Source organism: Coffea arabica, chromosome 6c, assembly GCF_036785885.1.
Source record: "Coffea arabica cultivar ET-39 chromosome 6c, Coffea Arabica ET-39 HiFi, whole genome shotgun sequence".
Classification (NCBI taxonomy): domain Eukaryota; kingdom Viridiplantae; phylum Streptophyta; class Magnoliopsida; order Gentianales; family Rubiaceae; genus Coffea; species Coffea arabica.
In genome coordinates, this window is record NC_092320.1 from 1814015 (window position 1) to 1830792 (window position 16778).

At 34.2% G+C, this 16778-nt stretch overlaps 1 protein-coding gene and 1 non-coding gene across 2 annotated transcripts; one reads left to right on the forward strand and one right to left on the reverse strand.

Annotated features, from left to right (window-relative positions):
• Positions 1-89: 89 nt before the first annotated feature.
• Positions 90-162, reverse strand: TRNAA-AGC (transfer RNA alanine (anticodon AGC)). The gene has a single exon. It is a non-coding gene; the product is annotated as a tRNA-Ala (tRNA).
• A 2569-nt stretch (positions 163-2731) lies between these two features.
• On the forward strand, positions 2732-16003 carry LOC113693652 (uncharacterized). The gene is given in 24 exon segments (XM_072051859.1): positions 2732-2923; positions 3202-3329; positions 4155-4239; positions 4971-5024; positions 6056-6147; positions 6251-6342; positions 6702-6777; positions 8540-8990; positions 10151-10483; positions 10590-10796; positions 10970-11068; positions 11158-11227; positions 12092-12219; positions 12327-12623; positions 12626-12925; positions 13000-13124; positions 13316-13433; positions 13671-13726; positions 13840-13933; positions 14021-14210; positions 14298-14369; positions 14451-14554; positions 14634-14696; positions 15753-16003. Coding segments are annotated over 24 exon segments (3408 nt in total). The 5' UTR covers positions 2732-2857; the 3' UTR covers positions 15861-16003.
• The last annotated feature ends 775 nt before the right edge of the window (positions 16004-16778 follow it).

The window sequence follows — 16778 nt, forward strand, 5'->3', positions numbered from 1 at the left end:
ATTGGAACAATAGTGGGGGGTAATTAATGAAAATGAAAATACTAATAACACTTTCTTACAAAAACAGTTACAAAACCAAAAGTCAAACATGGAGATGCGGGGTATCGATCCCCGTACCTCTCGCATGCTAAGCGAGCGCTCTACCATCTGAGCTACATCCCCATCTTGCTTTTACAAGTACTATCAATTTCTCTTAACTGTTTTCTTTGATAAGAGCACCTTTAATTTTTGCATTGAGTACACAAAAATTCCCTGTAGTTTGGTGTATATGTAATTCAGCTCCCTATACTTTGAAAACATATAATTTAACGTCTTGTAATTATAATCAAAGTGAAATTGTTAGATTTAGCAGTCAAACTTTTCCAATAAAATTAGGAAAATATAGCTTGCAATCCCAATTTTGCTAATCATACTGTCACTACTATTTTAACTATATCGTTTTCATTGATTAGATTATATGATAAAACAAATTGTGAGAACCAAATAACAAAAAAATGAGTGCAAATAACATTATTCTAAAATTATTATAAAATTACAAAAATCACCCCTCAATTTAAGGTTAAAATAATATTCTAAATAACATTTGAGAGATGCTATGCTTTTAAAAAATTTTGAGGAAAAAAAGATGTGTTTGTTTCATTTTCAATGATTCTGTTGGGCTAACCTTATATTTACTTCACCTCTTTAAAAAGGATAAGAACAAATCACAATTTGACAACAATAAATCCCATAAGCAGATAAATTTTTTTTTTATTTTGGTGTAACAGTCCAACAATAGCATTGAAATGAGGAAAATATAAACTTTTTCTGAATTTTCAATTTTTAACTCATAATTTTTTTAAAATTGGTTTGCTCTCATTTTTTTAAAATATTATATTAACCTTAGATTGAGGAGTGATTCTGTAATACTATAATAATTTGATTTGAAAAGTTTCACTATTCAAAATTAATGGAAAATCCAATGGTTTCACTTTGATTATAGTCACAAGTGGTTAAATTGTATGCTTTCAAACTACGAAGAATTAAAGTGTATATATATGTCAAACCATTGAGGTTTTTTTTTTTATAAATATTACCATTAACTTTTGCTAAAACTTTTTAAAAAATTAAGGTTTGGAATGATATCTTTAGTTCTAATTCCAATTTAATTTTTTCCAATATTTTTGTTATAAATTTTTATCCTTGACATTTTTCACAATTGAAATTTATTTCGTAATCCTTGTTTAAAATATGTATGTCGCTTTTTATAGTTAGCCACGCACTTTCTTAACAGTATGTATCATGTCAAATAAAGTTGAATGAGTTACTCTATGTTAGTAAATGTTTAATATCATATATAATTGAATAAAAACTGGTCAACAATGTCGCCAGCCATTGTAAATGAACAAAACAGGCAATCGTGGAAATAGTTCACATATTTCCAAATTAAAGTTATGATCAAGCTGGGAAAATCATTTAAAACATCCATTACGTTTTTGTAACATGAACTCTATGGTCCTTCACTTGTAAAATAATAATTTTACATATCTTATAAAATTAATTCAGTAAATTTTAGTCTTAATCTAAGTTTTCAGCTCCTTTTTACTTTGAATTTATCATGTAACTTGCAAATGATAATTTTTTTAGGGAAAAAAAATGTTAGATTGTATTTATAGTTAAACAAATGAACCTATACATATTTATTTTTGTCCTTAAAAAAATAGGATTTGACCTGAACATTTTTTTCCCTGAAAAAATGGGATTGTATCAAATTTATATTTATTCATTTTTTCCACAAAAAAAAAGTGGGATATCATATTTTTGCACATAAAAAATATCTACTTAAATGGTGATTTCAAACTAAAAATTGGTTGGAGACTAAGTTGGGACCAAAATTTGCTATTTTTTTTTTATAGTATAAGTGAGAAGGATTGAGGTTGGACCTCTCACTTACTCGCTCTCTCTCTAAACAACCCATCCCATTTTTCTCCAATTTAAATTTATAAGAGATGTAAATTTATTATTTTAAAAATGAAGGACAAAAAAGTTCATTTACAAAAAATGTAAGGAATATTTTGAACGATTTTTTCAATTAAACTGTACAAATTTACTATAACTATAGAGCTATAGAGCTAATTACCGCCGCTTACACACACATCATATACAGGCAAATGCAATTAAAAATCATGACAAACAATTGGATAGATCCAGTGTATGTACATAGTCTATTACACCAGATCTACCCAAGTTTTTGCCAAAAATAGTCCGCATCATGTCCTTTCTATGTAATATCTTTGAATATGCTATTGTTGACATGCACAATATAATTTTCTTTCCATATGTTCAATTAATGAACATAGTAGTTATATGCTTAATTTTTGCACTTTATGTCTTCGTATTCTTTATATATTTTCATTTAGAGTGTGTTTTAGGAAGAAAATATTTGAATTTTTTTTTTTTAAATAACACTGTCAAGTTGCGATGTATATAACGAAGAATGAATGAATCGAGTGTTACAAAGGAAAGAATATAAGTAAGGTATTTTAAATTCGAAATTTCACATTTATCTTAAAGAAAAAACATTTGATATATATGAAATAAAAAATATAAAAAAAAATCTTTTTATTTTTGGGGCACGTAATATCGTCACATCAAAACAAAAATGTTAAAAGGAATGGTAACGAGAAATGGTAAACAAATCGGAAGGAAGCCGACAAACAGAGCAAGCAATAAAATGTGATCAAAAGATTCAAAACCAAACCATTAAAGAAACAAATCTTCCTTCAAAAAAAAAAAAAAAAGAAAAAAAAAAGAAACAAGTCTGCTCCTTGATCACTCCTCAGTTGCTAAGCATTATAATCATCATCAAGCATCAGGCATGTTGGCAAAACGCCTATTTCAGAAGGCCGCAGCGCTTCATCGCCATCATAATCCCCCGCCTCCGGTACAATTACCACTCTATTGCCTTCCTACTTGCTTCATATCTCATCAGTACCGTAATTTGATCGAACGCTTAAATTATTTGTTCTACCACATAGTTGGGTTGCTTTGCAAAGCAGCGACTTAGTCAACGTCCGACCTTAGCCGGCCGGTCATCCACAATTCATACATTTTCATGGGAATAATAATTTTTTTATCACGTTCTTCACAACCAAATTCGAAATATTTGGAGAATTTTGGGCCATGGGCTCTGCTCTGTTACTTATCTTTTTCTACATTCAGCACAACGCAGGCAGTTGTCTTACACCGGAGGATGTGGATTTCCGCATCAATGTACATCATGGTATCCCGTCGACAGCATCCATTCTCGCTTTTGATCCTATTCAGAATTTATTGGCGGTTGGGACATTGTAAGTCTAGCTCTTTCTCAAGGTTACATGGGATAACTTGTGAATTTCAATTAAAAATTCCATCAATTCCTTCAGTCCATCTTATTATTTTTGTTTGTGCACATGCATATTGTGTCATGTGTACGACTATGCAGTCCGATATACTGAGTGCATTGCAGAGGTATTTGCAATCTGACAATTGTAATTTTACTTGCCAGATTGATCCTCTGGGTTCTAGGCTCAGGGCAAAATTGACCAATAGCAGCATCCTGGACTTCTAGTTTCTATCGTTACAATTCATTGTCATTCTTCTGTTTTAACCATTAAATGCACACTCATTCTTTCATGATAATTATTTGAATGCGATAATGCGTTACATGACCTAAATTAGGCCCTAAAGCTGTGCCTTGCCGGTTAATACTAATCTATTCAGTTCTAGACCCGAATAAGCAGTATCAATATGAAACTGGAGGAGGAAATGACAAAATGAGAAGGAAATCATTTAATCCTTTAGCCAAATGTTGATAGCGTCGTAGCTATGTTCTAAAATTCACATATGAAGTATGGAGAGCTACATATGTCATTTAAACTGTTTTGGACTGTTCTGGGGGATGTATAGCACGGCATTGGGTAGTGCAAAAATTTAGCTTACATTTTTCTTGTATCTTTGTTTCTATAATTTGGGATTTGGGAGTGGGAAATTATAGCTTGCCTGCCAACCCATTTATAACATAAAATCACTTGCTGGTGATTTATTAATGAATCAATATGAAACTTGCATTAGTTTAAGACACATGTTCAACTCTATATTTTTCAATTGATGTTTCTTCTTTCATTCCCATTCAGGGATGGTAGGATAAAATTGATTGGTGGTGATAATATAGAAGGCCTCTTGATTTCTCCCGAGCAACATGCATACAAATATTTGGAGGTGTGTGGTTCATATTACATGGAAAGTCTTTCAACCTTGTGGTCTTTATGAAAATTTTTGCTTCCATGTCATTTTGGTGTTACATGTCTTCTGATGCCTCTAGGACTCTTTCCGTAATTCAATTGAATCTGGGATTTATCATGGTTCCAACTTCTCTGTTTCTCTGTTCCTGTATATTATATGCTCCAACCTGGAGTTCCTTGGTGTTCTAGGAAGACTGGTTGCCTATTTGGAATTGATGTATCCTTGAGAGTTTCACCTAACTAGAATTGCAAAGAGGTGTCCCTCTTTATTTGCATATCTTACCAGTTTGAATTTTTTGTTACTCTCTCCTATCAGATCATGTTTACCTACATATATAAATTGACTAGTCATGAGACTGATCCTCAGATTAGGTGTTAATACTTCGTTAACCTCTTTCTTTATCGTGGTTTTCAAACCATAAGGAACTTCTCTTAACCTTTTTATCTGAGATGGGGCACAGATGTCTCTTCGATCTGTTTTTTTGTGAGTCGGTAATAGCCACATTTTTATTAGCTTGTTCCATGTTGAATTATAAGGTTGTGCAATATTTTCCGCTTGATGGTGCTATCTACAGTTACTTATTCCAATTATTTACCTAACAATTTAAGGCATATTTCTTCATGAATTTTAGCTTTATTTTTGTTTCAGAAGAAACGCATTGCTATAATCTATGATTCTATCTATCTATCTATCTTTTTTTTTGGCAGTTTATTCACAATGAAGGTTCTTTGATCAGCATAACTATTGATAACAGTATTCAGGTACTGATTATTTGTGGGTCATATGGTTTTTAGATATGTTGTGATGGCACAATGCAGCTTGTAGATCAATGATGTTTTAATTAGACATCTAGATGCATTTTTTCCTCCAACGTGCCTGCTTGTCAACAACATTAGACTGTTTATTAAACATTCATAGAATCAAATTTTCTATGCTATATTCTTTATATATAATGCTCTTTATGCTACTACTGTTGGTGGCTGAAGTATTCCCTGGACTCCAACATATTCCTGATCGATGCTTGATTAAAATCTCTTTCAGACTTACAAAGACCACCCTCTAAGACTAAACTTGGTTAAGTCTTTTTTGAAACATTTTGGGCCTAACTGATGTATATTTATGTTTACCAGTCATGTAGCTTTACTTTCAAATGAGTCGTGGTTTTCTTGTGATTAATATGATGCCATCCAAAGCCAAATTGGATTTTGATTGAAAATTTTTCTGGCTTCTGGCTGCAAGCTGGACCAATAGCTAGATAGAGAAAAGTTATCACGGTTATAAAAGCAATGTGAAAATAGATAAAAACCTTTTGAATCTCTATGGCTACTATTTACCCTTCTACATCCGGAGAGATGTCAAAGAGGTTCACCTAGCAACATGCCTTTATCACTTGCATGCACATCTGGTGTCAGAGTTAACCAAACTGCTTACTCATGTCAGCCTATGTTAGTTTTAGATATAACTTAATGCAATTTTGATTGTTAAATGATTGGTGTTGATCAGGTTGTCATCAAGCTATTCACTCTGTTAGAAAGATGAGTATTTTGTGGTCCTAATTGGTTCCAATAGATGATGAAGTATGTTCTGTTTTAAATTCTTCATCTTCTTATATGTTTTCCTAATTCTGAGATATGGATAATATTTTGTTACCATAAGATTTGGTGAAAGATGCTCCTGCATCTCATCTCTTGGAAAGAGTCAACATGATGGATACTGTGAAAGACTCGTGGTTAGCAATTTTTTAGAAAGTTCGCTCCCTCTGTATGCTTACTACCTTACCGCTCGTTTGCAGGTATGGAATCTGAAAAGTAGGTGTCTAGCATGCAGTTTATGCTGGGAATCAAATATAACTGCTTTCTCAATAATCAGCAGCTCCAATCTTATGTATGCTTATTACAATGACTTTCCACATTGTTTTTATCTCTAATGATTCTGGCTGCTAAAGGGGTAGTGGTGGTTGTTTTTGAAATTTTCCATGCTACACTAGGTATGTTGGAGATGAATATGGAGTAATCTCTGTTGTGAAGTATGATGCAGAAAATGCTGAGCTTTTGCACTTGCCATATCATATACCTTCAGGTTCTCGTTCTGATCATAATTGTACATTTTCAATTGATATTACTTGTATGCAATTTTTAGTTTTTTTTTAAACAAATTTCCAATTTTTGTGTTGAATAGTTTATTTGATAACAACTAGTATCTTCTGCAGTCAGAGACTTGTGAAAATATTTATCCTTCTGTAAATGCTCAAAATTTAGCAATTCTTTTAACTGCATCAGATTCAGTTCAAGCTTTCTTCTCCCAATCCTTAAATTTAAGCTTTTGTTTTTGCAACAGATAAATGTGTTCGTATGTTTTTTTTTAAGTTCAAAGTGCGTATGGTTAGTTTGACAAGGTTTTACTTACATCTAATGGCACCATTTTCTGTTACTTCACAGAGGCAGTTGGATTTTCAGTTCCCTTTCATCAACCTGTAGTTGGAGTTCTTCCCCAACCTTGTTCTTCTGGAACTAGGCAAGACCTGTTCTCACTTGAGTCTCTGTTGCCTTTGCTTTGTATTATTGTAGTAGCCCAAATCAGGACCAACAACGGTCTCCATTTAATTTCCCTTTAGTCTTTTCAAGGATACCTAGTTTGAGTTCTTGATCGAGCAATTGGTTACAACTTTTTGGATGCCATCTTTGCTTGCAACTTGGATGTCTTCTTGTTTAAGGCAATGCTTTTTTACCAATTAAATCAAGAAGTATTTCTGGTTTTGACGAATTGATAAAGAAGCAGTAGATCTTAATGCCAAGTTCTGAAGATTTGATTTTAAATTGTTGCCCAATATACACCACAAGATGGTAGTAGCTTCACCGATAATAGTATTCTTGGATCCATAATGTGCTCCTTATTAAGCTTGTTGGATTATGTTAATGGTGGCCTTCAGTGATCTTCTGTATAAATGTATCTAAAAGGCAAATATAGCCCAATTCCGTGGTGTGTCGTTGCTCTGTCCTGGGCTGAATATTGCATATAAAATTGGCCAGATGGGATAAATGACGTGTGGTTTTATCCAGACTAGTGTTTTAGCTTTATGCCACCTACGTTGCCATATATATGTTAACATCTGTCCTAGCATGGAAATTATGAGATTTTCATACCTTATTTGCAAGCTAAGGGTCTATTTGATAACATAAAAAAGTGCTGAATCTGAATTTTTTTAGACATTCAGATGTTTTGAGTGTTTGATAAATGAAAATCTATTTGCTGAATTTGTTAAGCAGTGCTGAACCTGTGTGTATTTTTTTCAGCACAAGAATCCTAATTGAATACTTAATTCTGATAAGAATCAATAGAATTACTTCAATTACCTTATCTTATCTACCAAATCTACCCTTGTTGTTAATTATGTTCAAAATTCTTATCTAATTAAACAATATAATATTCTCTATCTAACGATTTTTAGTTTCTCTTTTCTCCCTTTCTAATGACTTTCCCAGCTTCTCCATACTCCTCATATAATATATTTTACATTTTATATTAATTTGATTTAAAAATAAATATTGTCATTTTCATACCTAACAATTTTAAACTAATTAAATGATAGATTCTATATCTTTTTGGAATGAAAGGATATAATGGCAAAATTGTCAAATTAAACTTATTAAGCATTCAACTATAAATATTTATCAAACAATATAAATAGGTTTAACATTAAAATTCAGACATTTATATATTTTTTTTAGTGCTTAAAATTCAGCAAATTAATTGTTTCAGTATTCAGATTTCAGAATTCAGACTTTAGAATTCAGATTCAGTTTTATCAAACGGAACCTAAGTGTCTCTTGTTTTGGAAGCTGTAAGAATTTGTATCCAATTTTTGATTTTTCAATAACCTTTCTGAAGAACTATCTTGGTGCAGATCCTTATGGACATGATTTTGAGCTCATTGGGTCTCTGTTATTCTAACATCTTGCATTCATTTTTTTAAGTTAACAAAGGCTTCTAATTAAGATCGAAAAGTATCAGAAGTGAGTCACTAAAAAGGTACAAAGTTATTCATGCATGTATACTGTTCATTGAAAATTATCAAGTCCATTTGCGTGTCCTCTTATATTTTTGCAATTCAACAAATTTTTACTAGGTTTAATTTTGGAACCATAAAAGTAACGGGAAAGAAATAAAATCCAAATCTATTAGCATGCTCATCTAGTTGCTTATTTGTTCTTTTGGGTCAACTACAACGTTCTATTTGGAAGTTGATGAAGAATGTCACTGAAATTTTCTATTGCAGAGTATTAATTGCCTATCAGAGTGGATTAATTATTCTTTGGGATGTTCTTGAAGCTCAGATTGTCATTGTTAGAGGTAATAAGGTTCTGTGGTTGAAGAATGAAGTTGACAATCCAAGTAATGGAGATTTGGGCCTTCCACGTGATGCATCTCATGAATTAGAGGAGAAAGAGATAACTGCTCTTTGTTGGGCATCCTGTGACGGATCCATTCTTGCTGTTGGATATATAGATGGAGATATCTTGTTTTGGAAAACGTCGACTTCTGTCCCTGGTAAATGCCAACAATCTGGATTATCAGAGCAGGTGGTTAAGCTGCAATTATCATCTGCTGAAAAGAGGCTTCCAGTGATAGTGTTGCACTGGTGGGCAAATTACAAGTCTCACCGAGACAGTGATGGTCAACTACTTATTTATGGCGGTGACGAGATAGGATCTGAGGAGGTTCTGACGGTGGGTAACTTACTTAATTATATAGAGACTTCTGTAATCAAGCATATAAGACTAGCATTTAATTTTTTCAACATGTGGTAACTGTAATTTATTTGATCTTCTTTACCACCAATTTCCTTCTACATTCAGAAAAGTAAATAGATATGTTTGTAAAAACTATCTTTTTCCTCAATATGATTACTTTAGTGAGAAGTAGTAACATAATTTTGAGATGGCAGAAAAATGTATGAATTGATTATGGAATAAAATTGGAGCATTGTGATTTCCACATTTACACCTGTGAAAATATTAGTTTTCTATCATTGTTGTTTAAAAACTGTTTAAAAGCTAGCTATTTAAATTGTTGTAGAAGGGTTTTACGAAATAAACTTCCAGTGAAACTTTATGGGGATGGAAGAGTCTCTAGGCATCATTAATTTCAAAACCTATTCAAATACCATCAAATATTTGAAAGGTTGCAACAGGAACATATACATAGAATGGCTCAATTCAAGGAAATTATGAACTATTTTATCATGCTCATTGCTTTTCTTGTGTCAAAGAAGGTTAAAAATCAATATGAACATGCAACTTTTTATTCATAAGCATTCTCAATTGTATCCTAATAAATTGTCTGAAGTACTTCCTACTTCCCCACCTCTTTTTCTCTCTGATACACACGAGCAAAAATTTGTATCTCTGTAGTCAATTGACTATGCACTTGAAGACAGCTCTTATCCTTTGAAAGCCTCATTCACCAGCTGACAGCTGGATCTCTGTCCTTGTTCGGTTCTCAAGAAGTCTTAGGATAGGGCCTTATAGGTCTCAAATAATCTTTATGCTTTCATGGGTATACAAAAAACATGTGATTTAGCTTTTTCCACGTTTCATCTCCAGCCAGCAAGTGTTAAAATTTGCTATCTCTATATACGTGGCAATCAGAATGGTGGCCATGTAACTGTGAAAGCAGGAGAAGCTTTCTTTTAGAAAAGCCCCAAAAGATTTAGAAAAAAATGAAGAAGAACAAGTTAAAATGAAGCTAAGCAAGAAAATGGTAGTTTTCTGTAATTTTGGATGTCAACTACATGCAACTCAATTCATATCTATTGAGCTAAAAGGGTCTATTTGGTTTTAGGAAATTTAGCATTATTTTGTCATGTAATGCATTTTGCCTATTACAGGTTCTCAGTGTTGAGTGGTCATCTGGAATGGGGACTATCCAATGTCTTAGTCGTGTGGACCTCTCTCTTTCTGGTCCCTTTGCAGATGTAGTAATAACCGCTGGGACCTTGAGGAGTGCGAAAACTGCTTCTCTATTTGTATTGACAAACCCTGGGCACCTACAAATATTTGAAGTTGCTGACTCATCTGCCTCAGAGTCACAGCAGGAAAAGAAATTATCTGTTTCTGCTGTAGATATCCCTCCAGTAGTACCGACAATAAATCCTCTCATAACTGTGGCTAATCTCTTCTGTTTACCCATGGATGAAGACTCATCGAAGGCTCTCGCTGAGGTAATTCATTTGTATAAACACAAGCAACTCCTCAATTTTCCTCGTCTACTGCACTTAATTGCTTTATTTATACTTGTATTGCTGAGGTAATTGTGGCCTCTGTTAGATATTCAGAATTAGGAAATCTAGTTCAAGAAAGAAGTTGTCTGGAGGCACAAGCTTCCCTTTGACTGGAGGCATATGCCCTCATTTATCATCTGACAAAGATTACCGGATTTGGAGAGTATATGTAGCTGGTTATCACGATGGATCTGTTCGTATATGGGATGCCACTTATCCAGTTCTGTCATCCTTATGTGTATTGCAAAATGAGGTGAGAATCAAATAATTCGTGCAACTGTTCAGTTTCTCCAACAGAACATTATGCTGTTTCTCCAAGCTATACTATTATTTAGCACTCATGAACAATGTTATGTAGCTCCATTACTTCTAGTCTCAAAAATATATTCATCATGCTCATTCTGAGGATAACGTTCTAATTGACAGATTAGGGGCACAAATGCAGCTATTTCAATTGCTTCAGTATCAAAATTGGAGTTTTGCATCCATACTCTTAGATTAGCTGTTGGTGATGAATGTGGTCTGGTCAGAAATTTTCCTTTGTTTAGATCTTTTACCTGGAAATCTATATTCTTTTCCTATATCAGTTTTGTTCACTGTTGGTATTAATGTAGGTCCGGATATACGATTTGCATAGCAGCAAAGAAACACACTTCCATTTTGTTACAGAGACTAAAAATGAAGGTAAACGTCTAACAGTTAATCATCTTTTTAATCCATTTGGTATTTGATTAATTTATCCTCCCTTTAGATGGGAAGAATATGTGATGTTCTGAAGTTGGATGATTTGGGAACTCTTAGTCAGTATGTATCAAATTACCTGAGCGGCTGGTACCCAAGTTTTGGCTACTCAATCGCTATGGTATTCTCTGCACGAGAAGATTGCAAGTGACCATGACATGAGACCTAGTATTGTTGTATATTTTCCTGTGCCCGTTGAAAACTTACATCCATGATAAGAAATTCATCTATAATCTAAATGTTAATTGTCATTTGTCCGTATGTGGAAGGTTAACATGTCTCAAGAAGCATCATTGAACTTCTTGGACAGTGCCTTAAAGATTTCAAACTTAGAGGGCAGTTATTCACCATTCAAATATATAGTATAGGAGGTGGTTTCCTTGCAAAGATCGTAAAACTCTTAGTTTCTTATCAAAATGTGTCTTCCTTTTCCCATGGAAAAGTCTTCATGGAAAATATAGAATGATAAAACTTTTCTGTTGCAGTAGCATATCAACTTGCTTCTGGAAATCATATTTAGAAAGTGGAACATTCTTGTCCTGCAGGATAGTTGTGCTTGAGGTGATGTGCAATCATCTTATACCAAAATCTATAGCACCGTTTTTTGGCCAACAAGACTTTTTAATCAACAGGATTAAGAATATTGTGCTTACAGGCACCACACACATCCACGACCTATATCCAGAAGTCGGTTTCATAATAATTCTTGATTTCTAAATTTTGGGTTGTAGAGTGGGTGGTTCATCTCCAATACAACTGTAGTGTTATAGTTTACCTTCTTATCCAAATTGTTTGTGCATTTTATAGTTGAACAGTTGGCTCAGGATGAAGGACCCATTTGCAGAGCTGCATTTAATATTATTGATTCCCAAGTTCAAGCATTAAAATTTACAAACTCAGGGGCCAAACTTGCAGCCGGATATGAATGTGGTCGTGTAAGTTTGACTTTCTTTCTCATCTTTTTCTAGTTGTAATTTAGATTCTATATGTTACTTGGCTTTCCCTTTACAAGGCCTTTGGTTCTTATGTCTCCAATTTTCAGATTGCAGTGCTTGATATGAATTCCTTCTCAACCTTGTTTTTAGCTGACACAGTATCCTGCCCAATCTCCATGATGTCAGTAATTTGCGACATAGTCATACACCAAGTTGGTAGTTCATACCGATCTGGGTCAAATGCAAATGATCAAACTAAGAATCTAATGGTAATTTTAACGAAGGATGGAGCAGTTTATACAATTGATGCTGATAATGGCCACTTAATCAGCTCTCGACCAATGCGCTTGAGCAAAGATAGAACTGCAGTTTCTATGCATGTTATAGGCAAGTGAAACCTTTGATATAGTGGTATCAAGTTGCTCACGCTCTGGGGTGGACTTATTATACTAGAATTTTGTTGGTCTTTTCAGAAAGCTGTAGCAGAGAGTCCAGTACATCATTTGGAATGAAGAAGGAACATGCTTGCAAGGATGAAATGGTCACTAATGAACCTACTCAGGACATCAGTACGAATAGAAATGACAAATCTGAGACTGAAAATCAGTCTTCAGATGATAAGTCCTCCCACCATTTAGAGGATTTGCTGGTTTTGCTTTGTTGCAAGGATATGTTGCATTTATGTACTGCAAAGCATATTGTTCAGGTAACTCTTATCCAGTATCTTTTTTCACTGTACTAGTGTTTTTTCTGAACTAAAGTTTTATATTGTTCCATTAGGGAGACAAAAAACCCATTTACAAAGTCAAGCTGACAAAGCCTTGTTGTTGGACAACGATTTTTGTGAAAGATGATAGAGTTTGTGGACTGATTCTGCTCTATCAAACAGGAGAAATTGAGATCAGGTATTTTACTTGTTTAGCTGCCAATGAAAGATAGTTTTCTCCAGTTTCATTTAATAATTTTCAATGTGTTTGGTAATGAGAAAACTATCTGCTCATATCCAAGATTTCCTATTTGTCAGAGATCAATGAGTTGCCATTTACATAGGCAGAACACAACTAAGAAACTAAAGCCTAGAAATATGTTCTTGCAGATCTATACCCTATTTAGAACTAGTGAAAGAGACCTCTTTGGCCTCACTTTTGAGGTGGAATTTCAAGGCAAATATGGAGAAGACAATGAGTTCCACAGAAACTGGGCATCTTACACTGGTAAATGAGTTTACTTGAAAATTTTCTAGAGGCTTATTTATCTGATGCAAAATCAGTATTTAAAGTGATTTTTATGTATGGCCCAGTTTTAAATTTCAGGTTTCTCAAATCTTGAGAGCAAGTGTGGAATTTGGATCATTTTAGTTCAACTTGTTCAATTAGTATCTATTTAAGGCACATTTGCAGTTTCCTTGTTTATTGTCGACTATTCTTTCTCAAACTGAGTACTATTCATAGGTAAATGGGTCTGAGCTGGTGTTCCTTTCCATATTGCTGAGTGAAAATGATTACAGGTACTTCACTTGCATTTGGCAACCTCAATGTGCATGTGCATCAATAAGCGGTCTCAGAAGCTTGATTTGTACATCCAACAATAAGCTAATCCTCATTGTAATTTTTGTGCTAGGATTCCAGATTCTTTGCCTTCTCTCCATGATGAAGTGCTTGCAGCTGCAACCAGGGCTGCTATTACGTATTCTTTGAAGCATAAGAAAAAACCAGTTGGGTGAATATTACTGCTTCATGTTTTTTGTGTTGTGAATATTCTTTAGTATTTTTTTCCCCTTTGCTTACTACTCGAACTGCAGGGTGGTGGCCCCAGAATTCTCAGTGGTATTGTCAAAGGTTTTAAGAGAGAAAAACTAAACCAAGCAATGGAACTTGCTTGTATTACTGAACCTTGTTCAAGTCATTTAGAAGACGTCTTTGTGAGGAATCTAACCCCCGATCCATCAGCAATGTCTAAAGATTATCAGGATGCTGCTGAACTTAATATAGGTCTTCTGTCTTTCTGGTTCTATAACCTTGAGGGTTTTCTTTTCTGTTTAGGAAATCTATAGAACTGAAAATTTTATTCTAGTGCAGATGACATAGAAATTGATGAACCTGTGCATCTGGCACCTACTTCATCTCATGAAGTGCAATATGACAATAGAGGTAACTCGGATGTTATTTTACATGATAGCTATTTCAGAAACATTTCAGTTTCTGGGAATTTAGATGTCTACTTTTGTGCAGAAGGTAGAAAGGATCGAGAGAAGTTGTTTAATGAGGACAGCAGTGACATGAAACCGAGACTTAGAACTCGAGAAGAAATTTTAGCAACATACAGAAAAGCTGGGGTGATTTCATCAATTGGCTTATGGACTGGAATACTGAATTGGTTTCTAATTGGTCATCTGATCTGGTTTTTCATTGCAGGATGCTTCATCAGTGGCTGAACAAGCAAGAAACAAACTTTTGGAACGCCAGGAAAAACTTCAGGTAAAGGTTACTATTATTCCAGTTGACATATAAAAGTTGTCTTCTCAAAGTTAGATTTCAAGAGAATAGGTGAGATGAGGCAGGGCTGTAAAGTTGGAAGAAACCCAAAAAAGTTAAATAAAAAAAAGGGAAGAAGCCCATGAAGGGACTGATAGCATATATAATGAATACATTAGCAGATATACGAAGATAGAAATTTGCGGTTGTTAGTGGTATTTTGGTCATGGCATTGTTAAAGGTGTTGATACTGTTAGGTGGTACGGGTTCAATGATAATATATGCTTGGTGCCTTCCAGAGTAGAGAATGGGTACTAGAGGATGTAGGTTCACTGTTCACAGAAGGATGAGAGACCATTTTTCGTACATCGAGAATCTTTTGCTTGTTTTCCTCCATGATTTAAAAAGACCTTGCAGCTCTAGAGTGACAAAGCATATGTTACCGATTGAGGAGGGGGATGCTTGCTCTGAGAGTATTTCCCTTCATTTGACCTGTAGGCTGTAAATGCTCTAAAATGTTATGCAAGAACATTCACGCTCGCAGAATAACAGAGCATATTCTTTTTTCTTCTTTTTGTTAGAGAGGGAGAGTATATCTAAATTTAAGTTCAGGCTCTTGTATGATAGTACTCCATTTCATAATAAGTTCATTTTTCTTCTTTTTGTTTGAGAGAGAGAGTACATCCAGTTTTCATTTCTAGGCTAAGGCTCTCAGATGATAGCGCTTCCTGCCTCAATACTTCACAGCAATTGGTGATGGTAGACTGGTAGTCATCGATTTCTTTGCCATGAAATTTGGATTATCTGTATTCTATGGCTATGGGGACCTTTTCTGCAACATCCTGTTCATTCAAGTATACCTCAGGGCCTTGCTTTATGTCTTGTAGTTTAATATTTGATGACAAATGAGAGATCCACATAGTTATGCATTTTCTTCCTTGTTCTTTCTGATATATTTACGGACACAACTTAGCATTACCGTGTCACTTTCTTTGATTGTATCACCAGTTAAATCGGCTTTGAGACGGTATACTTTATTCTGCTTCTTTTCATCCTCAGAGGATCAGTAAACAAACAGAGGATCTGCGAAATGGAGCTGAAGACTTTGCATCTTTAGCTAATGAGCTTGTAAAAGTAATGGAAAACAGGAAATGGTGGCAGATATGACACTTTTGTAGATTAAGTCAACTTGGGGTTTCAAGCAATAATTTGTTTATCTGCTGGCTGGGAGAAGATTTAATGTGGAAGTATGGATGTGTGTGCACTCTTTCCTCATGTCAACCAGCTATATCAAAGGCGTAGACCTAAATCTTGGTTTGGCAGTAGCTCGATGAACCAATGTTTGATTCCGTGCATGGGATGGATGGATGTGGAGACATCCTCCTATTAAAAGTTACTATCTTGTTTCTAAACTTGGAGTGTCTGTTTGTAGGATTAAGTTGTATATGGCCTAATTCAAAGTATTCTAAAATTTCTCTGGTGATGAGTCCTGTACTAGTGAACTGTCGGGAAACTGCTTGGAGTTCAGAGGAACCCGCTGACTTCAATTCAGACTTGTCTTGGGATTATGAGGGAACAATGCGACACGAAACTGGTGGTCATCTGGCTATAGTGGTCTTCACTATTTTTAGGGATGTGATTTTGCTCCTTAATTATCATCCATCACCTGGGAGACAATTTTCCTCTTTACTTTGTGCTTTTATGCAATTTCATCCACTGCACAATACTCAAATTAATCTAAACTAATAATGAGAATAGCTTAAAACCACAAAGATTATGTGAAGTGGCTTGAATTTATTCTTTTGCTAATTCATAGAAATATCATGTTATAACTTTTGTGAAGCAAAAAGAGAAATCGCTAAAACTTCATGAAATCATTGATGATATGTAGTTAATAGGATTTTGATATCATTTAATGTGTTGCACATTTCCAATTTACATTTTCCACTTTCTATGTGTTTAATGCTTGCTCATCCTTCCATCTTCTTTTTCTTTCCTTTTAAATTATTCATGACATTAGTTTTGATATGTTGTTGGATTTTAAATTATAAGAACTTGTCAAAACCCAAATTATAGAATAGGGAG